This window comes from Dipodomys merriami, unplaced genomic scaffold, assembly GCF_024711535.1.
Source record: "Dipodomys merriami isolate MVZ:Mamm:240054 unplaced genomic scaffold, mDipMer1.0.p SCAF_5, whole genome shotgun sequence".
NCBI lineage: Eukaryota > Metazoa > Chordata > Mammalia > Rodentia > Heteromyidae > Dipodomys > Dipodomys merriami.
The window spans coordinates 46,131,824-46,159,562 of NW_027206068.1; the positions used below are offsets into that span (position 1 = coordinate 46,131,824).

The 27,739-nt window shown below is 35.4% G+C and overlaps 1 protein-coding gene across 5 annotated transcripts in view; it reads left to right on the forward strand.

The window, feature by feature from the left end:
• Nxph1 (neurexophilin 1) overlaps positions 1-23,269 on the forward strand; it is a 291,798-nt gene extending 268,529 nt beyond the window's left edge. For 4 of the 5 annotated variants that reach the window (XM_069996571.1, XM_069996572.1, XM_069996575.1 and 1 more), the window contains exon 3: positions 21,312-23,269. In XM_069996571.1, the coding sequence (XP_069852672.1) occupies positions 21,312-22,073 (762 nt within the window). In that variant the 3' untranslated portion in view covers positions 22,074-23,269. The remainder of the gene's footprint in view (positions 1-21,311) is intronic. The other variant, XM_069996576.1, reaches the window with a different exon arrangement.
• Positions 23,270-27,739: the final 4,470 nt, after the last annotated feature.

A 27,739-nucleotide genomic window follows, 5' to 3' on the forward strand; every position in this document is an offset into this window, starting at 1 on the left:
TATTTACAGAGTTCTATAACTGTATATCTAATTTGGGTTTGGTAGGGCAAGATTTAAAAACATAACTGTTAATGCATAATTTAATGTATTAAAGCATGCAGTATTTCTTCAGATTCTTCTAACATTCCTTATGAAATGGAACCATTTCTCCTTTGCATTTGTCCTTGTAAATGAATTTTCTCTCTCGCAAACCATAGAGTATTTAGGTATTCATACTTAAAACGATAAAATATTTTTGCTCATATTATATGTAAAGCAATCTTTAACTAAGTTTTTGATTAAAACATGGTTGTATGGCCTCCCGGCTCAGCTTTAATTGCATTTAAAATTCTTTCCTGCACCTGTTCTGAAGTTCACAGCCCAATATTAATAAAGTAGGCTTAGAGCAGTATAGCATCTCAGCAATTGCTTCTTGACAAACGTTATTTACTTAACGAGAGTTTCATTTCAAAGTTAACTTGTCTCTGTGCTATTTGAATTAAGCACTCATCTGAAAACTGTGTTAGACATTTTAACCCAATTTAATTTATTCCCTCAAAGTTTAATCCTCTGCTGAAAGGAGCAGTTGTAAATTTCCCAGAGTTACAATTCACTGAAGTGAAAAAGGTTTAATGACATCATAGGTACTGAGCTTCAAGAGTTTAGCTAAAAGTCTTTCTCAAAATGCTGAATGGGGGAAATAATTAATAGGATATTTTATATAACTGTCTTTCAATTCTGTTTTGTCTTTTCCAGAGTCATGTGCATAATGCCATGAAAGTTGTTTCAAATGACTTCTTTAGAAATTTCCAAGCAAGAAGAGTAATGGGTGGGGTACTTAAATTTTAAACCAGTAAAGAAAATCTTTTCTGGGTTTTGACAATTAAATGGCTTTTTTAGTTGTTGTTTTACATTTTATAAAACTCTTTGTAATCACATTTACCATTAAAAAAATATTAGGTGCCAACTATCTACCGTTTCCCACCCAACTCCATGGAGCAGCATCCTGCAGTTCTCAGCACAGCATACCTTAGCGTTCACAGCACATCAACCCAGACTTGGTTTATACAGTAAATTGTGTAGCAGTTATCTGTTACTGAAATATTTTTGGTTTGACTGCCAATGCATAAGGATAAAAAACATGGGAGGAGAGAAAATAAAATCTGAATTGATTTTGTTTTTGGCACAGAATAAAGTGCTTTGATCCCCTTTATAGGCTCTTAAAAATCTCATTATCATTTGGCAGATATACCTCTGTAGTGCAACTGGATAGTTGTTTTAAAATATGCAAAGTGCAGATTTCAGACTTAACAGGAGATAATGACTGCTGTACGGCCTGTCAGGTCATGGCCTATTTGGCCTAGTTACAGAGATATTGCTTCATGGTTCAGAGCTCTAAGAGCTCGTGATGGCTCTAGGCCAGCAAAGGTGTCGTTGACATAATAGAAAGGAAGAGTTTCTCTGAAACTCTAATGGGATGCTTTGTAAAGCATAGATCAAAAATGTCATGGCTTGGATAGTACAACCCTACTGGGGACATTGCCTACTAATTTTTTCTTCTTGTGTTGCAAAAAAGAAAAGAAAAGAAAATTTGTGTGCAAGTCATAATTTCATGTTCTAAAACTAATATTTTAATAATCTTATGTATTACATATTACGTATTATATATTGTGTATTTTTAATATAGTCACTTCATAAAAGGTAACCATTTCCTGGTTTCAGAATGACTTGGATAGTCCCCATTCAGTCAGTACCCATGGGAAAAGACATCTGCTTTAAAAGCTGTGATCTAAACCTGCAGCCTGGTTTCAAGGTCTACCCTCTTCCCATTATGACATGCTGTCTGAAGTGTGCAAGTTTTTATGCCTCAATTTAAATTATGAATACTGAAATTCTTTCATCCACAGTTAACAACTCAGATCAATATAGCCACCCTGAAAAGTGAAATTGAATTAAACTAAATATTATTAGCACCTGCCCTTTACTGGGAAGCATTTTACATTCATTGCCTCTAATTTTTAAAATTACAAGTGTTAATGCCTCTAATTTAGAATGAGAAGATTAAGATTCAAGAGACTGTAACTTTTAAATTGTCATTTGGTCTTGACGCGTGTTCTGGGTAACCAGTCGAGTGTCTGTGTACGTGAGTGCCTAATGTATTCCACACAGCCTGACCTGCCTGACATCTCCTTTCAGAGTCATTGCAAGTACAATTCCACATCCAGAAATGAAGACTAAAATGAGCTCCGCTTGGTCAAATATCTATTCTTGGCCTATGTTTATTTACGGAACTGACTCTCCATGATGTACCCTATTGCTAAATGGCACTCAGAAATACAAATACAATTTGGGGGGTTGGGGAAAGCATAGAATAATCTTGTGATGTTAGGTCAAACGTTCAGGCCAGAACCTGAATGCTTCTTCCGGGATATGTGAGTTATAGAAGTCTTTTAGGCAAGGAGCCTTGCTTTCTCCTCACTCCATGACTATGTTACTGGTGTTTGCATTTTAGAAAAGTAGTTAGAGATCAATTTTTCACTCACCTCATTTGCTAATATATGATGGAAGTGTTTATTTCCATAAATGTTTACTTGCATAAACTCTATGCAACTATTGTTTAAAGTATGCATAGTCATATTTCACATGATGTTTTAGTTAACAATAGACTGCATATATAATAGTGTTTGATCAAATTATAATTGAGCAAAAATATTTCTGTCACCTACTGATACTGTAGTTTCAGTGTTGAAGGCAATGCATTACTTGTATGTGTGTGTGTGCGTTTATGTATGAGTATGTGTGTGTGTGTGCTGATTTTGATTTACTGAATGTTACTGTACTCTCTAGTCATGTAAAAATATAGTAACAATCTAGGATTAATCTGACTATTGCAAAAAGCACATATGCTTACACATAATGTATAATATTGATAAAGAATATATTACCATGTTACTAGTTTATATATTTAGTGTTTATAATTTTATCATCATTCTATAGAACTATCTTTTCATACATTTTTATTGTAAAAATGCTGTACAGAGGGGTTACCGTTACATGATCAAGGTAATGAGTACATTTCTTATTGAGCATTGTTGCCTCCTCTTTTTTTCCTCCTACCATCCCTTCCCTCACACCTTCATCTTTATACTCATGAAGAAGGTCACTGTAAAACAATGACTGCATCATATAAGCAAAAGCTATCTCCATTGTATGTTTACTTGTCTCTTAATAGAATCAAGAGTTCACTTGTAGTAATTAATCTAAAACCATCTAGATTTGTCCATGTGTATCCTGTCATCCTTACACAATGACAAACTTACTTAACGATGCAATTCTCAGAACACATCTCTATTGTATAGTGATGCTTGGGTGTAATGGGAGCTTCTGACTGATAGATCAGCTGAGTGAATCCAATAAATAATTTTTTTAAAGCATTAGCCTCATTTAACAAAAATGTGAAATGAAGGAGACTACAAAATAACTAGATTTAATGAGCTTATTATCAATAATATGAAAACACTTGTATATAATGCAAATTAATTACCTGTAAAATTATATTAAGTAGTCTAAATTATTTACAAGGCTATGATTTAGCATACTATCATAATATTCTCTTCACATTTACAGAAAGCATTGCTTCCCAACTCTCAAATCAAGAAATCCATTTTCCCAAATAACATTGTCAACCTAAACATGTTACAAAGGTGTTTCTAATGCACATCTGTGCAACTCAAATTGAGAAAGACAAGAAATAGGAAAAAGTCTGACAAAGGATGAGGCCAACTAAATGTAGTATGTGATGTTGCATCTGATTCTTTCTCTATAAATGTGTGTGTATGAAGATACATACATGCACACACACAATACATACAATGAATATATACAGTATATAAAAGAATGAGAAATAAAGTCATAATATTCAATTTACAAATGTAAAAATAAAACTAAGTAACATAGGGGCTGGGAAGATGGCTCAGTGGTAGAGTGCTTGCCTTGCATGCCTAAGGCCCTGGGTTCGATTCCTCAGCACCATATAAAGCAAAATGAAAAAAGCCAGAAGTGGCACTGTGGCTCAAGTGGTAGAGCGCTAGCCTTGAGCTGAAGAGCTGAGGGACAGTGCCCAGGCCCAGAGTTCAGGCCCCACGTCCGGACCCTCCCCCCCCCAAAAAAAGAATTTCCTGTGCAGGCTATGACCCTCAGATCTCAGCCTCCTGAGTAGCTAGGATTGTGTCAATATTCCATAGTTCATAGTATAATAAATAATTAAAAGCATTGTATGTTTCTATGCATATATAAAATGAAAATAGGCTTACATCCTACAAGAAAAAAAATAAAGCAATACAAAAAATATTACCCACAGATGAGATGTATCAAAGTTTTTGTAACTTGCAAATTATATCACAATAGAAATTGCAATAATATAACTTTATGTACTTATTGATGAAAAGGCTGAGAAAGAGTAATAGAGAGTGTAGATTTGATAAAAATGTGTTATATGCATGGACATATCACAATGACATCTTTTTGTATGATTAATATATGCTAATAACATACAAACATAAATGCTATTTTATGTGTAGATCCCTATTAAGATGAATGATCCTTGCTGTCGTTATGAGATCAAATTTACTTAGAAATAGGTGGTTTAATTTCTTCTTGACTTTCCAAATATCAACTTCTACTTTAGGGAAAAACACATAAATCTCGTACTTTCCTTTAGTATTATATACAAGTATGAAATAACCATTTTGGTTAAAAAATTAATGATTTATTTGGAATGTATTGTTTAATACCATCCATGAAACTTCACTCTTACTGTCAAATGCAGCACAATCCTTGGCATATATCCCAGCGAGGCCACCCTTGGTTTGCTGTTGTACTTCCTGTAGAGTCATTGACTTTCAAGGCTGATAGCAGGAAGGAGGCTCCAGAATACTCAGACTGTGACCTGTAGGAAGTAAAGAGCACTGATGTAGGTTAGCTCTGGTGAACTGAATTTCAAGTGAACTTGCCATGAAACTGGTTTCTCTGAAGTAAATTTTGGAAAACTTAAAAAAAAGTCATGGTTACTTAACAAATGCATTCTCGCATTTGTTTATACTTTTCTGGGATGGAAAGAAAGCATGTGTCACATTTATTTGTGTTTAACCTTTCCCTTTCTAAAAAGAAGTCTACCGAAAATAGGCTCTAATGTAATTTTTTGAAAGCAAATATAAAACACATTCCTTTTCAAAGCCTTAAATAATTCTCATTGCATTATCATTGGCGTGGATGAGAACCTGTGACAATGGTCCTTATTTTGATTCTTTCCTACTTCACATCCATAATTCTTCAGAGTTAAGTCAGGGACAGCCTGCATACCTTTGTACACACAGTCAACCCAGGGCTTCCTGAGCTATAGATGCAATGCTATCAGTTGGTGTTCTCTGGTTTCAAAGGTGCCAGATGGTGCCAAATTCATAGTATCCCTTCCTTTCACAAAATTAAAAGACATTTTAGCAAACATTAACCAATTTCTTGATGGGGCACACTGATTTCCAGAACTCTGAAGAAGAGATTAAGAATTGGCTTTCAATAAAGTGAAACCTTGGAATATGAAATGGATTAAGAAACCTTTAGCATAATTCCATCTTGAATCATCTTGATAGTTTGTACAGTCAATCCAGTTTGAGACTCAGCATTCCAAGTTATAAAATATCTTCACAGGCCCTTTGTAACTTCCAGGGATTCGCACAGTCCTGAATTTTTGCTACATGGTCACAAAAATGTGTCTAAGTCAAACTGTGTTTATTTACACTTTGTCATTTCTACAGAGTAAAGCCTTCAAGACTCACATTTAAATTTTAATTTATGCTGTTAATGGGCAGTTTATTGCTCCATTTGTAGCCTTTGGAAACATAGCCATAAAATTGGCTCTATTGCTTCACATTTAAAACTCTTGCTGCATTTCCCAAGCAAATGGACATTTGTGCAGAGAAATAAACTAACATATGTCTAACTGCCTGTTTCAAGGCAATTATTTGTCAATACAAATGACCATTTGAGTCTCGCAAAGAAAATGACCCCAGAAAATTTGGCAAGCTCTGGAAGAACTTACAGATTATAGAATCCCATCTGTATTGCCACCATTACTGTTTGAGGGTCAAATTTCTGGGAATTCAAGGAAGAAAATACAGAGGATGATGCCAACTCTCTGAAGAGATCACCTGATTTTTTATTTCATTTTGCTATTCTAATATTTGTCAAAATATAGTTTGATGCTGTCCTAGGCATTTTTGAACTTCCCTGATTAGCTATAATAGCTTCTAGGAGCCACTCATACTGTCTTAGAAAATTTACCATTACTGCTCTAATCTGTTTGTGTGTTTACAGAATTATGTAAATTCCTCATGTATAAACACATTTGTCGATGTCAGAAAGTGAGTTGATTCCTTGCTTGTAGAATAAGTTCGTCTGCAGAATGATACCTTTATGTGTGAATAGGCACTCCACCTAAACATAACATACTCATTGACTACTATTTGTAGTTGTAGAGTACCTACTGGTATCTGACATAGTATTAAAGTACAGCAAAAATAGAGAACAAGGCATTATATAGCTCTGTCATGGAGATGGCAGTCTAGAGGGAAAATTCCTCCCTCATTGGTATTACATATGTGAAGAAATTGAGCAAGGAGCAAAGAGAAGATAAGTGGTTTCCACAGAAATGAGGTTTAAGTTGATCCAGAGGATGTGAAGTTATCTTAACAAAGAGGAGATAGGTAGAAGAATTCCAGGGGGAACCAGTGTATGCTAAGTCCTGTAGTTGGAAGAAAAGAAAATCCATGAAAATCTTTGATGTCTAAGTATACTTTGGATATGAGGCCCTTGTTTGATGTATGGTAAAGATCTTCTCCCAGTCTGTGGGGTTTCTGCTTATCTTGCTAGCTAAGCCCTTTGCCGTGAAGAAAGTCTTCAGTTTGATGCAATGCTATTTGTCCATTCTTTCTTTGATTTGCTGTGATTCTGCATCTATATTTAGGAAGTTTTTATCTGTACCGGGGAGCCCTAGTGTTTCTTCTATCCCTTCTTATAATATTTTCATGGTATCTGGTCTTACATTGAGGTCTTTGAACAATTTGTAATTAATTCTGGTGCAGGGTGATATATAAGAATTTAACTTCAGGGGCTGGGAAGGTGGCTCAGTGGTAGAGCGCTTGCCTTGTATGCATGAGGCCCTGGGTTCGATTCATCAGCATCACATAAACAAAAATAAAAACAAAAACATAAACAAAAAGAAAAAAGCCGGAAGTGGCACTGTGGCTCAAGTGGTAGAGTGTTAGCCTTGAGCTGAAAAGCTGAGGGACAGCACCCAGGCCCAGAGTTCAGGCCCCACAACCGGACACCCCCCCCCCAAAAAAAAGAATTTAACTTCAGTTTTCTGCATATGTACAGCCAATTCTGCCTGTAACACTTTTAAAGAGGCTGTCTTTCTTCTACCCTGTGTTTTTGGCTCCCTTTCAAATAGTAAGTTTCTTTAGGTCTTTGGGTCTGGGCCTATTCCTGTGCCAATACCAAGCTATTTTTAGTACTATGGATTTGTAATAGAGCTTGAAGTTTGGTATTGATATTCTTCTAGCACTGTTCTTCCTGCTAAGGATTGCTTTTGCTATTTGTGGTCTTCTATTATTCCATATGACTTTTTGGATTGTTTCTTCTATATCAACACAGTGAGAACAAAGGAGGATATTCTTGGGAGAGGATCGCAATTTCTCAATAGCTATGTGCATATAACAGTATAAAGTGATACTTATTGAAATGAACTCCAAAGAATGAAAACAAGGTTTGTTTATTGAACTATTTGAAGTTTTTTTCTTTTTTCTTCCTTTCTTTTCCTTCGGTTTATTCCATTTCTCATTCTTTTTTGATTTCTGCACTTTTTTTCTTGTATATATGCATATCTAATTATGGAGGGGAAGAGAAAGCACAGAAGTAATGAGACAAAGAGTGAACCAATTCAGCAGTGATGTTCAATAGACACTATGTTGGAAATGAACTATACAACTTGGGGTGAGGTGGCCCAGAGGGGAAAAAGTGGGAGAAAATGAGGGTGGGGTAGCACTGTTCAAAAAGAAATGTATTCATTAGCTGACTTATGTAACTTTAACCTCTCTCTATATCATCTTTACAATAGCATTTAAATAAATATAAAAAAAGAAAAGTAGGGGAAGGGGTGGGTTGGAAAGAGATGGGGGAGAATGATGAAAGCAGTGACATTGCTCCAGATGCATTGTAATCATAAACGGCTTTGCTGAGTGGCAGCTTCTTTGTACAACTAATTAAAGAGAACAAAAATATATTTTACTCTTTTTTTTCCCCGCCAGTCATGGGGTCTGAACTCTGGGCCTGGGCACTGTCCCTCAGCTCTTTAGATGAAGGCTAGCGCTCTAACACTGGAGCCACAGCGCCACTTCCAGCTTTTTTTCTTATGTGGTGCTGAGGAATCGAACCCAGGGCCTCATGCATGCAAGGCAAGCGCTCTACCACTGAGCCACCTTCCCAGACCCTTAAAAATATATTTTAAAAAGTGAAAGGAGAACAAGAAAGCATTTGGCATGACTAGAATCCTGAGCCCAAAGTTAAGAATACCCAATATGAGGCTAGAGTCATTTATGTGTACTACATTGATGTAGATGACTTTCCAAATAAGTAAGCAGATGTCAGTATCATCCTTGAACATGTACTCTGGCAGGAATTTAGAATTCCCAACAGTTTCTTCAGTTGGCCATGGCTTCTAGACTAGTAGTAGTGCCTTGAGAACAGCATCTGCTTACCATTGTCTGTAGCTCACAGAAGAGCAGCCCCTAGTGGATCTATCAGCCAGTTTCCTGGGGCATATTCTGTGTTCTGACTCTTAGGGACTCATTTGTCTCACTTTCAGCACCATGAACAGAGACAAATGTCATGTGTCCTAGCTGTGCCCTCTAGTGGCAGCTCGAGTGTTATCTAGTTTTTAACTTATGTACTACATACTATAATCTATATATTAGTTATGAATATACATTTAATATATTTTCATGTTAACAAATTATACATAGTTTAATTCTTGTTAGCTTAAATTAATTTAAAATGGTTTCAATGTGATATTTATAACTTGCACAAAATGTACATTGATCAAATTCACCCCATCTATGTTAGTCTTTCTTAACTACTTCCCTTCTCGCCTTCCTAATTTTGCTGTATTTTCTTGTGCTATTTTCATGTATATACATATATGCTAAGTCCTGTTGTCTATTTTTTCAATCACATCATCATGGTTTATATCTGGATTCTATATATGAGAAGCTATATACATTCTTTTCAGCTTGGCCTATGGCATGTAATATGTTAATCTCAGTTTCATACATTTTATAAGTGGAATAATTTCATTCTTCTTTATAGCCGAATAAGGTTCCATTGTACATATGTATTATTTCTTTTTTTTTTTTTTTTTTGTCGGTCGTGGGGCTTGAACTCTGGGCCTGGGCACTGTCCCTCAGCTCTTCAGCTCAAGGCGAGCGCTCTACCACTTGAGCTATAGCGCCACTTCCGGTTTTCTGGTGGTTTATTGGAGATAGGAGTCTCACGGTGTCTCCTGCCCGGGCTGGCTTTGAACCGCGATTCTCAGATCTCAGCCTCCTGAGTAGGTAGGATTACAGGCGTGAGCCACCAGCGCCCGGCATATGTATTATTTCTTCAAGGATTTGAGCCCCTATGTAATGCATTTTATGATTGGATGATTATTGCTACGCAGTATTCGCATAGACCTTGGAAGACCTGTCCAAACTTGCGAGATGGGCTTGTTTTGTAACAACCTGTTTTCTGGTAACTAATCCAGTTTGTGAGATCTAGTGTGGTCATATATCTCAATAAGTGCTCAAGGATCTATGTTGTCACACATATCCAGGGCATTTTGTACATACATGTTGTTTAAGAGAGGGTTGATAAATTTTGTGTGGTTTTAACAAAATACCTGGTAGTAGATGCTTCATAAGGCAAAGTGGTTTAACTTGGTTTATGATTTGGGGGGGTTGAAAAAGCTAAGCTTGGTGGCCACATCTGTGAGGACCTATACATCATCCTGTGACAGATGGGATCACATGGCAGAAATGCAAGCCTTAGTGCAGCACAGTGAAGAGCCCATGCATAGGCGGCTAAACACATAGGTGGCCTCAATTTGCAACCACTTGCTCCCCAGCTATTAGTCTAGTTAGTGAGACCTAACCTACTTTCATAAGATGTCTTCTAATGGTTTGTGATTGTGGTGTCTTGTGATATAATTACCTCACTCTATGTCCTACTTCTTTAAGATTCCATCATCTGTGAGTTTATTAGGAAATAGGCCATCAGCACATGAACTTTTGAGGGGCAATCTATATCCAAATATTGGGAGAAGTTGAGTTGATCTTTGCATATTTGGTCTTTCCAGACAGATATGTAGCTTGTTTTTTTATTCCAAGATGCTATAAACTTGACCTCTAATTCTGTTAGAAAGAAGCTATCTCTCTATATGTTACATTTTTGTTTCCTTTAGAGCCATCTGGATTTACAGACAAAATTCACATCTTTTCATGGCTAACAAAATATGAGGATGTACTGGATTTGTTTCAATGAAGAAATAGTTTTCCAATGTGTTGTTTTAAGTGATTTTTTAAATCATAGTAACCATTTACCCAGGGGACCTCACATGAGCTATTCCTTTATACATTTTAAAAGAAAATAATATAAAATATGAACTGTTTTTATTTCTGGGTTATTTTATCCCAGTTAATTGAATGTCATGTGACCTAGGGATACATGCTACATATAGAACCCTTTATTTTGACTTGATTTCAATCCAGTGAGTTAAGTAATACCTCCATTTTATAATTGGAGAAAATTCATCTGTAATGAGGAAGTAGAGGAAATTAGAATTAGATCTGTGATAACTGATGCGATGTTTGTCCGTTTCCCATTGCTGTGAGAAAGTTTTGACTCAAACTTAAAGAAGGAAGGTTCACCGGCCCTACAGTGTCATTGGTTTCAAACTATGGTTGATTGGGCCCACTGTAATGAGCCTGTGGTGAGAGAACATCATGACAGTTGAGAAGCACAAGAAGCAGAGAGCAAGCCGAACTGGCAGGCTTCCTTCTTCCACCTTTGCTTCACCCACATCTCCTAATCTACTAGATATTGCTTCCCACTTTCAGGGCAGGGCTTCCTCCCTTAGTTTCTACCTACCTGGCCACTCCTTTCTGGGAACAGTCTCACAGACACACCCATAACTCTACCTTACTGATTTTGTAGATTTCTTTCAACCCAGACAAGCTGACAATCAAATTTAATTCTAATGAAAAAAATTTAAAGTTTACAGATAAGTAAAACTGAGCATAATGAATAAATGAAGGGCTGGGTGTGATGGTGCATATGTGTCATCCCTGCCACTAAGGAAGTAAAGGTAGAAAGTTTAATGTCTAAGGACATCTCAAGCAGAAGCAAGAAATCCTAATTAAAAGCAGAATGACTGTAAAATGGCAAGAGGTGTGGCTCAATGGTAGAGTGCTTCTATGGTAAGTGCAAAGCCTTAAATTCAGTTCTTAGTATCCACCCCCTCAAAAGAAGAAGTGAAAGAATATTTATGTTAAGTGTAAGTTTATAGACAGCAGGCATTTCTAGGCATAGCTAATTCAGTTTATCATCTATAAACTATTTTTAAAGAGTCATACAAACCTACACACCCCCCAAAATGAAACTTTAGTGCTAGAGAAGGGGGAGTGGGATGTCTGACACACTACTGAGCAGAGGAGCCAATACAGCCAAGCCTAATGAGAACTATATCACCCAGCTTTGGAACAATCTAATAACTAATGACCTCTCACAAATGATTGTATGAAAGTAGAAGTATATTCAAATTGCAGAATTCCACATACTACTTTAAAGATTATATACACTGGCTTATTCTAGCAGGGTTGAAAATATAAGGTATTTTAAACTTGGAAAATATAAAATGCAATTAATAAAATATAATACTACATATACCAAGTATTTGTAAGTGAAATTATTTATGAGTCATATATACCAAATTATAGATACCATATTTAGAATATATATATATATATATGTATATAAAATTCAGGCTTTATCTCAGAGATGAAACCTACTAAAATGAGATTGTAAAGATCATGGAGTAATGATGCATTAAAACTTTTACTTTTTATTTAGAAAATTGTTATAATGTTTTGTTTGTGAAGAATTGCATGATTAAATGATGTATCAATGGATACATCCTGTTTGATAACTAAAAAGTTAACTGATCCTGGATGAACTCTTATCTGAATTTCCAAATTTTCATCATATGCTGCAATATGGTTTTGTGTGTATATATGTGTATGTGACCATGTGTGTTTTAAAGGAAATACCATGTATACTATAGTATACATGGTTATAAAGGAAATACCACATATATACCAAATACATATGTGCAAAATACAAATTATAATGCCACAAATATATTGTGCCCTTTGTCAGTTTATCATACACAATATTATGCAATACATATTCAACAAAGCTAATCAAAAAGTGGTAAAGATTAAATTGTAATCACAGACCATTTTGTTGATTAGTTATTCACTGATGAGCAATATTTTAAAGCATTAGTTTACCTGATATTTTTGTTTAGCTTCAAGCATTCATACATATGATGAAATGGATACCAATTTTTCAAAGCAACCTTGATGTTATTATTTATACTGAATAGTAACTGATCAACAGTAAAATAAGCAGGGTTGTAGAATTAAAGACTCTCATTGATTTATTATTTTAAAAAGTATACAAATCCCTAGAAACAGTTCTAGCTAGAAATAAACAAGAGTAAACACTCTCAGAAGGCCAGTTAAGCAATATTTTATTTTCCAAAATGCCATCTTTCAATAATCTTTTTAATGATGCTACACTATGATTAGAAGTCAACAATAAAAGTATTTTAGATGATATAATGTGAAAGTGTGATCCCAAAACACATAAAGAAGGCCACCATCCAGTGTAATTTTTTTCTCATAGGTCTGAACACAAGCCCTATCCCAATAACTATCCTTCATGTTTGTTCTTCCTTTGCTCAAGGTTGAAGAATGGATATTCATCTTTGCTCCTATCACTGGAAGTTTTTAAAAGAAACACACACACATACACATATAACATACTTTTTATTGTGCTGGTACTGGGGCTTTAACTCAGAGCCTTAGGCTCTTGCTTGACTTTTTTTTTTTTTGCTGAAGGCATTCTACCTTTTGAGTCACATCTCCACTTCTAGTTTTTTGCTGATTAATTACAGATAGTAGTCTCTTGAATTTATCTTCAAACCAGGATCCTTCGATTTCAACTTCCAAAGTATCTGAGATTACACCTAGCTTGAAACGTATGATTTAAAATCCACTCACTTAATCATGTTAAGAATCTTCATGATTTCCAATGTTTCTATTTTGTGAAAATGGAACCATCCAACTAGAGAACCAGCTCATCGGAGTATAAATGTTCACTTTTCATTTGGAATGCTAAAATCAATTAGGAAATAAAATGTTTCCCATTCTACTATTGTTAAAATTTTACTTGTAAAAATGATTCATAAGGCTTTATCTTTTTGAAATTGAGTTAATTACAAGTTGCAGGTTTTTTCACAATAATCATTAATCCATCATTCTCTTGTTCTGATTACCATCCTGATAAACTAACAGCAAAAAAATTTAGACAACCTTCAGAAAGAAAATTTTAATATGCTTGTAAAATCAACAGTTGAAGTCATTTTTTTCTAGGAAAAGTCTTTCTGTTTCAGTGATGTTTATCCAGCTAGGATCAATTTTGTGTTTATGTTTACTTGTTTCACAAAGGAAAGCTCTTAAAATCTAAATACGACAGATTAAGAAAGGCCATAGTTCCTTGTCCCATCTGGGACTAGGTATGTTGTTTACTCATTTTTTTCATCTTGCAAAATCTATTTGCCACTACTGACATCCAGTTTCATTAAGCTTAGTTGTAACTTCAAAAGTCAAGAGACTTCTCTACCAGTACTTGAGAAATGCTTTATTAGACTTTTACTTGGAATCTTAATCCTGAACATATACCCTTCTCCATTCTGTTGATTTCTAACAATTTTATGTTTTTTTCTGATATCCTCTTTTGTTTTTGCCTGGTTTGGCTCCACTTCTGTGTATCTTTAAAGCACCAACATCTCTTTGGTATTGTCATACTCATTTCCCCAAGACCATCTCATTCATCCACACAGCACTGCAATCTTTCTCATTTATCCAGACTCTCAAATCCGTGTTGCTGTCTCTCATTTGGATGGCATCATTTGAATTCTTTGTAGGTACTTCAATTCCCTTTGTTCACATGAAAATTTTTTTTTGTTTTCAAGATTACTTTGGCACTTCTGTATTCCTAACAAGTGTGAGGAAATTCATTAATTATTAACCTTTTCATGTTCTCTTTTAGCCAATAAACCATTGAGTTGCATCAGTCCTTACCACTGAAATATCTGTTGAACACAATTTTTCTCCCCCCTCTCTCTCTTCCTCTCTCTTTTTTGTAACTCATTGGTTCAGGCTCATTTCTTCATTAAGTGAAATATTGCAATTAGTTATTCAACAGTCTGTCTTTCCTTTGGATCCCCTCTATCAATTGCATTATCCGGTGTCCAATCAATGATTCTTTTAGAGCTAGTATTACCTACTTGAAAACAAAGTTTAGTGATTGCCCAGTAACTTTAAGATCAATATTACATGCCTATTTGGTCCTGGCTCCCGCCCACAAATTACTCACATGCATACATATACGTATACATACATATATACATATATATACTATATATATATATATATACACACACACACACACACACATATGTTTCTCCTCTGTAGTAATGCTCCTAAAGTTCAGTAGGAACTCTTCCTTCCTTCCCCTTTTCTCATTCTTCCTCTTTCCCTTCCTCCCTCCTTCCCTCACATTCTCTTCCTTCCTTCCTTCCTTCCTTCCCTCCTTCTCTCTTTCCCTCCTTCCTTCTTTTTTTCTTCCTTCCCTCACTCCATCATTCCTCCCTTCCACTCTTCCTCCCTTTCTTCTTTTCTTTTGGCAAGTTAAACATGTATATTAGAGTATACAACATGTTTTGTTTGTGTATTCATATATAATCAATATAGACACCATGGGATGGTAAATAAAGCAATTTATCAAATGTATTGCATACCTATTTTTGTAGTGACCATATGTGGGCTATAGATGAAAGAGTAAATGATGGTTAGTAGAGACTGAAGGGTAGAGGAAGTAGGGAAATGTTTAAGGACACAAAATGTCACGTACATGGACAGATGTTGTTTTCGATCTTATATTTGACATGTCACTTCTCAATCCTGTTTTTTGCTTGGTTATTTTTATTATGTCTGGGCTGTTTTCTGTCCCGTGTACCTCCAAACCTTGAAGCCTTACATCTCCCAGATGTAAGAGTCATCTTTCTGTTACATCTTTTCTACCTTTCAGGTAGTGCTGGTAGCATCACACTGTGATTTGCATAATTGATTCCCCCATTACACTGTGACCTCCTTCAGAGCAAGAACAACATGCCTTTGTCTATCCCTCTATTTAGCTTTGCAATAAGAGCCTCAATACATTGTTATGGAATGAGTAAACAAGATTATTTAGGGTTGTTAATATTGATTAGATCTGGGGTATTTCCTAAGGACTCTTCATGGATTGTCATAACTATTTCCTTTTATATCTCACCTTGAATAAGTGAGATGGAAGGAGAGAATAAGATTATTTAAGATAGTGTTGACAGTTACAGTGAAATCTGCTTTGATTCTGAATCTAAATTAAGATATTCCAAGGTCCCTTGACTGTCATCATCACTTGCTGTTTTTCACGTCATACCTTTGGAAGCAAATGCATTTATGGCACTTCATAGCTTTGCTGGTTAATATCTAAACTTGTAGTCATCCTTTATTACCTTATTACTTGACATTTTACAACTTCTTCACGCTGCTAGGTTTTTTTTTTAGGTTGTCACTGCAGCAACTTCTAAAAATAGGTGCTTTATTTCCTTTTTCTTTAAACTTTCAATAACATTCTATCAGAATTTAATATATGCTTATGATTTTTCTCAGATACATATACAAAAATTTTATTTTGGTGAGAACCATTCTCATGGGGCCTCATCTTTGAACTTAGAAATGTATGCAGTTTAGTATTGTTGGCGTTGACTAGAAGTACAATGTTGCACAGCAAATCTCTAGAATTTATTTCATCTTGCTGAGCTGACACTTTAGACTCATTTACCCCCTCACTCCCCCCTCCCAGCACCTGGTGTGATTTCCTTTCTAATTGTTTGTTTTATGTTTATGATTGTGTTAAGGGAAGATTTTCTTCCAAAATTGTTTCTACTCTCAAATACTATTACAAGCTATTCATTTACATAAGAAATTATTAATATTTCTGAATTGGCACAGATTTTCTTTGTGCCCTAAAATATGATCTATTTTGGAGAATATGATCCATGTTCTGTAAGAAGAACATATGTTATGGTGTTGTTGAGTGGAATAGTCTGTAGATATCAGTTAAGTCTAGTTGGTCTATGCAATTGTTTAGTTCTGTTGAGTTTTTGGCATGTTGATCTATCCAGAGCCGACCGTGGTGTGTTAAAGTCACCAACAATCAATGTGTTTGGGTCTATGTGAGTTTTTAATATAAGTAGTATTTGTTTGATGAAATTGTGTGCTCCGGCATTTGGTGTATAGATATTTAGGATAGTCATATCCTGAATTATAGGTTATTAGCATGTAATAACCTTCTTCGACTCTTTTCACTAATTTTAATTTGAAGTCTATTTTATCTGATATTAGGATTGCCGCTCCAGCCTGTTTATGGGGGCCGTTTGCTTGATTGATTTTATTCCAGCCTTTCACTTGGTGTTTGTGGACAAGATGTGTCTCTTAAAGACAGCAGAAATAGTCCTAGCAGATGAGCAGAATAGTTCAATAGTTATGTTCATATGACCACATAAGATGATACTAACCAAAATGAATTCCAAGACATGGAAACAAGAGGTTTTCCTTTGGTGTTGTTGCTTTTAATGTGCTATGTGATCTCTTTTTTCTTCTGTATTTTTTTCCTTTGGTTTATCCCTTGTTGTCACTGTATTCGATTTTGGTGACCTGGGTATTGCATATTATGTTTATATGAATTAGGGAAGGGACGGGGAACAACAAAATGGTGAGACAAAGGACAAAGGACGAACCAATGCAGCAGCGATACTCATTAGACAATATGTTGGAAATTAACTGTTCAACTTTCGGTAGGGTGGGGAGCTGAAGGTGTGAGGGAAAATGGGAGAAGAATGAGGGAAGGGTAACAAAGTGTACTCACTACCTTATGTATGTAACTGTAACCCCTCTGTACATCACCTTGACAATAAAATTAAATTACAAAAAGAAATTAACTAGTGGTTTTTAAAGGTAAAAATATCTAATGATGATCTCACCATTAATATTGGTGTTGATTGCTCACTGTATTCCAGGTAATACCCTTAGGGCTTTAAAAGGAGTAACTAACCTATGCCATCCTCAGAGATTTAGCCATTATTCTCTTGGTCTCCAGAAGAGAAAACAAAACAAAACAAAACAGAATCTCAAACAAGCTAAGTGTGCACATCATACAGCTGTTAAGGATCAGAGACTGGTCCAGGATCTAGGCAGTCTGACTCTAGAGCCAATACTCCTAATCACCTCATCTGTGGAGAATGTAATTCAGAACTACACAATGTTCTGCCTGAAAAAATCAGAGGTTTATCTGCCTGTCAGAGACTTAGCATCTTTTTCAATAGAGTAATTTTCTTCCTTGAAATCCTATCAGCCATGTGTACATTTTTCTTTTTACTTTTGCCACTCATAAGCTTCTGATAAATTTTACTCTCAATATTCTTTCTTCTCCTTCATTGCAGCAATGCCATTAATGCTTTCTTCATCAATACATCTCATTACAGCCCTGTTTGAGATACAAGTACTAAGTCAATGCCAAACGTGTGCTTAAATTTACTATTAGTACCAACTAGACAATAGGAAACTATCTCATTTTAAGCAGAAATCATAGATGAGGATATGCATTTATTTCCTTTCAATAAAGTGTAATTGCAGGGACTGTGATAAGGACAATGCTTATACATAGGTTCCAATGTGTAACTAATTAGCTTTTATTAAAACAAAACAGATACACAACTCTTCAAAACAAAATAGATTTTTAAATTTGATATTATTGTTACTCTGTGTTATAGCAAAATAATTGTTTGACTGTTTCTTTATGATGCTGGAGATCAAATGCAGGGTCTCAAGATCTCAGATCACTCATCTACTGGCCTATAGTTAAATAATAGTATTTTTGAAATGTAATTAATTCATGGCGTTAGTAGGATATTACTTGTTTCTTTTAGTTTTATAAATAAATAAATAATAAATAATAACTATGTTAGTACTATGAACAGAAATTTTGATGTAATAATAAAAATTGCCTCATAATGGACTAAATTTATTATCAGGCAAATGGGGTGGGTGAGAAATTATATGCTTTGACCATTATGCATTCCTGTACATGTATAATATCCCTATCACAGAGACTATTCCTATCTTGATTTCATTCCTTAAGACATAATATTTATTCCTTGTATCAAAGAGTTACTTTTGCTAAGGTAGCAATTTTACTGTTAGTTATTTCTTCAACTTGAAATCATGCTTGGCAAGATGAGAATCTGTAAACAGGTAACAGTTTGGGTCAGTTTGGGTACAGAAGAAAGAGGGAGATAATGATCCAAGGGTTGAACAAAAGTGAATGGGAGCAGATAGAAGTAAAATTAAGTTGATAGCAAGCATTTGCTTTTCTCAATTCCCAGTATTCCTCTTGAAACCAAAAATGGTGAGTCCAACAGAGACCTTTGATTATTTATCAGAGTATTGGTTCATTTGGGGGGGGGGATAAATTTAAAGTCTTAAGACTGAACTTATCCATATGGTGTGATTTTGTATTGGTCAGTGTTTGTCTCTCCTTCAGTAACATTTACATACAATGGCCTCTTCCTCTACATCTTTACTGCTTTGGGAATTTTAATTAATACAAAGGACAGAAGCTAGTCTCCTGAAATAGTTAACAGAGCTTTTATATTAACTTACCCAATGTTCCAGTTTTGGCTTTATAGGTGCAGTCATGTGATATAAACCCACGATAAAACTTTATTTACCACAGTTGCCCTGAGCTTAAGTGGGAATAAATTTGCCAGATTTAAACATCTCAGCATTACTGATAATAGACCAGCTTGGGCTACTATTCTTTCTGAGGTTTAAATGGTCCCACATTCCATACAGTGTCTCAGTTTGAACTAGACAAGAAAGAACTATGTTTTGGATTGTAGGAAAGAGCTCTCAGATCCCAAGGTATTTGTGACAAGATCAAACAGACTTCCAGCATGGATTACCAAGATTCTCTGCATCCTTCCCCAAAGGGAATCTAATCCTTCCAGGATCCAAGCATCTGGCTGCAATATCCAGGGTAAAGCTACCTTTATGACAGAGTTCAGGATATATCACTTGGCAACCTTCTTTAAATGTCTTCAAACAAAAGTTCGCAATTCATAATAATAGCTCAATATACTGAGTCCTTCCCATGTGTTAGCTACTATTATAACGATTTCATATGCCTTAATTCCTTTAATCCTGACAATACCATTATTACCTTCATTTTTCAGAGGTGGAGATCTGAGGTGCAGGAAGGTTAATAGCTTGACCAAGGATGCACAGCTTGGAAGTAGCAGATGTGGAAGAGAATCTCAGGGAGTCTTGCCCTAAAGTTTATAGTCTTGCTCCCTAGATATTGTGTTAGACATTGTTATAACAAATTTGTCTCATGAAAAGAGGCTAGCATGGCTAAATCTATGGTAGTGTCCCTAGGGTGCAGCTCTAATCCCTAATAGGCCTGACTTTAATGACCTTTAATTTTGAAAATAGCCGAGAAGTAGACTGGAGTCCTATTAATCTTCTTGGTAGTAATCAGGCTCACGTCTGAGATGGGCTCAGAAGGTTTTTAGGATTGGTTCTATAGCTCCTGTAAACAGAGGTTGATTGTGAAATTTAGCTTTCTAACCTGCATCTGGGGACTCCCTTCAGCAGCCCTACCCTAACCTATCAAGTCTGCATGTTAAATGGCTTACCTGCTTGGCCAATAGGTAAGGGTCTTGAGTTATATTCACTCCCATCCTCAATCAACTTTGTCAAGATGGAAAGTCACTGAACCTGATTTAGCTGTGATCAGTCCCCCTCCCCCTCCCCAAAGGAGAAGAACGGGTCTCAAAAGAACAGATTCTGAATGTTACTCAAAAATCTAACCAGAAGTGATCTGACTGTGTATTTTTTTTTTTTGCTCTTGGAGACTGAGAGAAACCTGTTAGACAGGGAATATTAGATATCTTAATTTATGTCCTTTCCTCTCCCAGACCACATTTTAAGCCCTGAAAAATTAAAGATTTTCTTTATTTAGTATGTTTGCTATTTTGGACTGTTGATAACTTTTATTTTGTTTTACTTAGTTAAAGTACACTATACAGGTCTCTGAACAATTATTTTTTTCTAATATAGTAATTGCCTTGACAACAAAATGTCTGAGACATTCTGAAAGAATGTAGGGTTTTTTGGGGGGGCGGGGTTGGTCTTGGGGCTTGAACTCTGGGCCTGCATGCTGTCCTTGAGCTCTTCAGCTCAAGGTGAACACTCTACCACTTGAGCCACAGTGCCATTTCCAGTTTTCTGTGGCTTATTGATGATGAGTCTCACAGACTTTACTGCCCCTGGCTGGTTCTGAACCATGATCCTCAGATCTCAGCCTCCTGAGTAGCTAGGATTACAGGCGTGAGATGCTTTTGAAGCAGGAAGAGAACATAATGACTTATAAAATTTTATTCCAAAGGTGGATTTGGGACTAACACATAATTGGTTTAGTTTGGTTTCTGTTTGAATTTAATTTGTTTAACTGATGCTTGGGGACCTTTTTGTACATTGTTTGTACAATGTTTTTATGCAGATCTTTAGGTAATGTTAGAGGTAATGTCCTCTCACATCTCTCCTCTTGCATTGTTATATAAAGATAGAAGTGGTTTACCACATCTGAATAAATATTGGCCATATGCTGTCTGCACTTTTAAAAACAAAACATGTCATCATCGAATCCTAAACCTCTAAGGGAGGACTTGAATCTGTGTGTTGAGTATTTTTAGATGTAGAGATGTAAACGTCATGTTTCTTTTCTGCTTTCAGGTCACATGTGCCAATTTAACAAATGGTGTAAAGTCAGAACTTCTGAAGTCAGGAAGCAGCAAATCCACACTAAAGCACATATGGACAGAAAGCAGCAAAGACTTATCTATCAGCCGGCTCCTGTCACAGACTTTTCGTGGCAAAGAAAATGATACAGATTTAGACCTGCGATATGATACCCCAGAACCTTATTCTGAGCAAGACCTCTGGGACTGGCTGAGGAACTCCACAGATCTTCAAGAGCCTCGGCCCAGGGCCAAGAGAAGGCCCATTGTTAAGACGGGAAAGTTTAAGAAAATGTTTGGATGGGGTGATTTTCATTCCAACATCAAAACAGTGAAGCTAAACCTGTTGATAACGGGAAAAATTGTTGATCATGGCAATGGGACGTTTAGTGTGTACTTCAGGCATAATTCCACTGGTCAAGGGAATGTGTCCGTCAGCTTGGTGCCCCCAACAAAAATCGTGGAATTCGACTTGGCACAACAAACCGTGATTGATGCCAAAGATTCCAAGTCCTTCAACTGTCGCATTGAATATGAAAAGGTTGACAAAGCTACCAAGAACACACTCTGCAACTATGACCCTTCCAAAACCTGCTACCAGGAACAGACCCAAAGCCACGTCTCCTGGCTCTGCTCCAAGCCCTTCAAGGTGATCTGTATTTACATTTCCTTTTATAGTACAGATTATAAACTAGTACAGAAAGTGTGCCCCGACTACAACTATCACAGTGACACACCCTACTTTCCCTCTGGATGAGGAAGAACAAGAGGGTGAGACTGAACCTGAGGAATTAAAGGTCATATGACAGGGCTGTTACCTCAAAGAAGGTCACATCTGTTGCCTGGAATGTGTCTACACTGCTGCTCTTGTCGACTGGCTGCCAATATGCTAGTGGAAAACAATCTGATGTAATTTCTGCCCAGTCAGCTTCATCTCTCAGTATATTGTAGATCACCACAGATTTTCAAGTCACACTCGAAGACATGCGCTCACATCTAGAGGCACACAAACATACAGTCATGCACATTTCAGCTTGCATCTATCATGGCTCCTGTTGAGAGGGCTTTCACTGTCTGACTCATAATGGTTCAGGAAAAACTATGATCAAACAAAAGGATTAACTAGACACAGAATGTCTCTAACACTTGCTGTCAATGGAAATCTCTTTTAAAGTCTTGAGTCCATGCTAATCAATAATTCCCCACTCATGCATTCCTACTGCTTGGAGTAGCTGTACTGGTAAATACTACTGTAGGAGTAAATGCTTGTTATAATGGAAAATCTTGTCTTTAGAGCTCAGTATTCTTTACTTTATAAACACAACAGTATAGTTAACATTTTTTTCCAGCATACACTAGGCACATTCAAGGTGATACAAGATGGCTCTTTGTTTTTTTCTGTAGAGCGAGCCTGTTCTCAGTAAAGATGAGCAAACATTTGGAATTTACATGTGAGCAGACATTGGGATTACAGCTTTCATCACCAATCACTGGACATTGGGAAGTCAAGATCAGTTAAGACCATTTAAGCAAGTTCTGATCACTATACAAGAAGGGAAATACCTGGCAGACACCATGTAAGTTATTAAGTGTCTGTCTTATCTTTACTACACATATTGTAACAAATTCAATATTCTAGTCTTCATTTGTATGAATGGTTTGTATTGTACATAGTTTAACCAAGTGTTATTTGAGCTGCTTATTAATATTAAATTGTACTTGTCTCTCTGCCTGTTATTGGTTAAAAACGAAAAAAAAAAGGATCTGAGGAATCCATTTTATCAATGTAGCTGTGAAATCCATTAAAACAACAAACAATGTACAAAGCATTTATTCAGCTCAAGTATTGTTGAAAGCTATACATATACAACATTACACTGTCTGTATTTAGATATTTTATTTCTGGATAAAAAGAAATGTATATAAAAATAAACCCTGAAAGTTGAGTTTCAATATGTATGTGTGTAAGATGGTGATTTAAATGGTTCTGACAAGAAGAATGTGCTAAATACAGTCATGGTTTTGTATCTCATGTCTTTAAATTTGAACAGAATTATCTAAATTACTATTAGTTGCCCCGTCAAAACAACTTAACAGTTTCAGTTTTAGGCCTGAGAAATAATTGTGGCATACAGCATTGCACACATTTTTGGTTTATTGTCATACTAACTATTGAGAAAAAGAAAATCAATATACATAAGGAGAGAATCGAGGTCTTCTAAATTAATTATAAATAGTTGAATTTCTTTTCCTGCACAGACTTTATTTGGCAGAAAGACTGAAATGAAGGTCATTTTTTTTCTTAGAAGGAATATCAAGGTGTCTGAAGTTTGTGACTCAATTTCTATGCTTCTACTATAATGATTCAGTTGAAACAACTACAAAAGCCATGTAAAACTTCAGTGCTTAATTTACCTGTATTAGATGGGATCAAATGATTGGATAGCACTATGTATAGACATTATTTCCTTAAAAAATAAATTTTATATAGCTACCAGAAAAAAAATAGATGAAGAACTCTGTAAGTTCACCAATTTTGAAGCCTTGATTCAAGATGGGATGTGAAGAATCTCAAAGCTTAACCATAATAAGCCAAGTGAGGAACACGAACCCATTTTCACCTTTCTTTCATACTTGTTAGGCATAAGTCTATTTTCATATAGAAAAAATAGAAATATTACAGATAAAGCTAAAGTGAGTAATCAATAAATGATTTTAAGAGATTCCTTAATTGCACACAAAACATACATCATTCTGCTACACGTCCAGCTCTCCCAAGTTCTACCAGGACACATAAACAAATCCATAGACAATCATTTTAATGCAAAGTATAGATGAACTTACCATGACATTTAGAGGCCAATATTAGGGTAGACTCTGTCAGAACAGGCACGATTTTTTCATAATTTCCTGCTCCTGGACATGTTAGCCACAGATAGATCTTTCTGTTCTGGAGTTTATTTATCACTATGATCTCTTGGCTGCTAACAAATGAGAGACTGAGAAGGGACAAAAAATCAATATTTATTTTGTCTTAGAAGTATTTGATTATTGGTTATTACTTTTATTATATATCATGTTGCGTTTTTTAAAATCCATAATTCAGAATAATAAAAATATGCCTCAGTTGCCACACATCTACACTGCTTTTCCATCCTCCCTAAGGAAATACTGCTGTTATTGTATGCATATAGAATATAGCTAACAGTCAGATAATTGTTTTCTTTTTTTAAAAAATGAGTTTTTTTAATTGTGAAAATACTGTACAGAGAGGTTACAGTTACACGAGCAAGGTAATGAGTACCTTTTGTATCTAGCATTGAAATGTGTAGTAAACATCTAACAGGATTTCAAGTTTTAAAGATCAGGATTATTTTTCTGGGCAGATACATGTTTTGTTTTTCCAACTCTTGTATTATCAACACCCTTCAGCTATAGTATGGAAAAGTGATGGTGTTATAGAACTCTGACTTGAAAAACAACCTATTTACATCTTTTTTTTGTGTTCTTGTTTTAGCCTGGGAATGGGTAATAAAAGATCATCAACGTGAAGACTTAGATGCTCAGATTAAAAACTTTATTAGGTCATTTTGTTTCAACATACACATTAATTAAATTTTAATTGTTTAAAATTGCATTTGAATTTTTTGGCTGGAGGAAAAAATAAAGTTTAAGCAGAAGTAAGTAAACAATCTTCCCTTCAATCTTAAAATCCACACTTTGCTAGCATACAAAAAATTATTCCTTAAGAGAAGAGAGAAAATCTGATAGGAACAAAGGCATATTAATCACCTATTGTTTTCTCTAAAACTGAAATTATGAAAAATTCCAACTTTTTACTTCATTGAAGAAAAATGATATATTTATACTTTACTTAATGATAAAATTTCTCATGATGGGGCTGGGAAGTTGGCTCAGTGGTAGAGTGCTTGCCTTGCATGCCTAAGGCCCTGGGTTCGATTCCTCAGCACCACATAAGCAAAAAGAAAAAAGCCGGAAGTGGCGCTGTGGCTAAAGTGGTAGAGTGCTAGCCTTGATCTGAAGAGCTGAAGGACAGCGCCCAGGCCCAGAGTTCAGGCCCCACAACCGGACCCAAAAAAAAAAAAAATTTCTCATGATATGGTTTCATGGAAAAAATTCTCTTTGTGAGTAGAAAAGGGGTTTAACTGTTAACAATACAGACTAGAATTCTAGCAGAGATTATTCTAAAATTGATAATTTTTTTTAGGGTTGCATCTGTGGACTAAGAATCTTTAGGTTCTTATTTCAGTAATAAATTGTAAGCCATATTTTTGAACAGAACAAATTAAAAGAAATCATGAGAAGATTGAAAAGTGTTTTTATTTTCTCTCTTGTCCTGCTCCTCCTTGCTTTACATGTATGAAGCAGTTTAAGTAATACAAACATCTCTTTGGAAAAGCTATTTGCATCTCCACCATCAGCTCTGAATTCCAAATTTTAGCCTCAAGAAAATGTAAAGACTGTGTGTATAAACCTGTGGGAAACTTGGTTGACTTACCAGTGTCAGAAATTTTGTTTTACCATCAAGCTATTTATTATATACTTCTTAATTTTTATTCAACTCAAATGCCTATCAGTAATACCAATTATAAAAATATTAAAAATCAGAGCATATATCTATATAAACTGATTATTGTTTATTTCATTTGTAGGTGACAAAATTTGAGAGCATTTATAGCCTGATTTGAACCTGAAATACAAAATCATTGCTATGTCATTCTCATTTCTCAAAGATCCCAAACATATACATCACAGATTTTCAGGAGCTGAATCCATAAGCAAAACAATGAGAAGTTATGGTGTATGACTGAGCTCTATATTTGTATATGTAAATATATACATATATATATATATACATACACATATCTATATGTATCCAACTATGTATCTGTGTATTTATGTACTTATCTATGTATTCATGTATGTATGTATGTACATATGTATTTGTCTGTCTGTCTGCCTGCCTGCCTGCTTGCTTATCTGTCTGTCTATCTATCTTTCTATCTCTCTATCTAGGTCTGAAACTGGGCTTGAGCTTGGTACCAGCTGTTTTTGCTCATTGGCTAGTACTCTACCAGTTGAGCCATGCCTACAACTCCAAAAGGTTGGCTCTTCCTTTTTTTTCAGAAGAAACATTTTAAAACAATAAATCCATATACTTTTCTTTTTTTTACTAAGATGGAAAAGAATAGAAGACACATGAGTTTGTTTTGATTTTTTTCTGTGGGTGTTATACAGAAAAGTGCTAAAATTAGGAGACAACCTAATGCCAAGCAGTTGGTGTAGCATCCCAAGTTTGACATAGAGAACTTTAATCATTTTAATTCTACATATGTAGGAATCTTTTTTTTTTTTTATCACTGACAGATAGTGGGATGATGCAAACTTCTGGGTATTATGCCTATAGGTTTCAATACCTTCTGTTGGCTGCTGTAGTAGCTACTGCCATTGGAGGGCAGATGTTCTTTTTTCAATGTCTAACCTGTACATTAGATATACATATCTGTTTGTATCCCTGTATAGCAATTGTTGGCTTTTACTTACCAGTTTTATGTCAGGGACATATTAGGATGCTGAGTCATAAAGTTCCTCCTTTCAAACATGGAGGGATGAAGGAAGGCCTTTGTAATTGTGGTTATTGAAAGAAATGCAAGGAAATTGTTAGAATGCAACTATTTCAGATAAGTTTATCTATCTATCTATCTATCTATCTATCTATCTATCTATCTATCTATCTATCTATCTATCTATCTATCTATCTATCTATCTATGTTATTTGTTTCTTGTGCTGCTGGGGTTTGACTCAGGATCTGGGTACTTTCCCTGAACTTTTGTGCTCAAGACTAGTTCTACCACTTGAGCCACTCCACTTCTAGTTTTATTTTTTGATAGTTAATTGTAGATAAGTCTCATGAGCTTTCCTGCTCAGTCTGGGTTTAAACCATGATCCTCAGGATCCTGAAAAGGTAGGATTACAGATGTGAGCCACCAGTAGCGGGCAGATAAATATTTTTAAATACTTGTAAGTATCATAGTTTCTTCTGTTGTCAAAATCCACCTTGTTATTTTCTGATATCCCAATTTAACATAAAAAACACATTGTTTTCATTTTTTAAATCATTCAGTCAAAGCATAGTAAAGTAATAGGTACTAAGTAGATTAAAGTTGCTTTATGAATTTACAAGAGAGGTAAACAATTGCTATTCTCTCTATTCATTTTATTCAGAAGACAAACAGATGCATATAATACTACATAAAATAGCTACATAAAATACTACATAAAATAGCAGGTTTAATATGAATATAGGCAAAATATCAAAAGAAATGAGAAAAGTGTGAAAAATTAAAATAGCATTTACTTTTCTCGAGGTATTTGCTGTTTCTTTTGTTTGCTCAGGACCT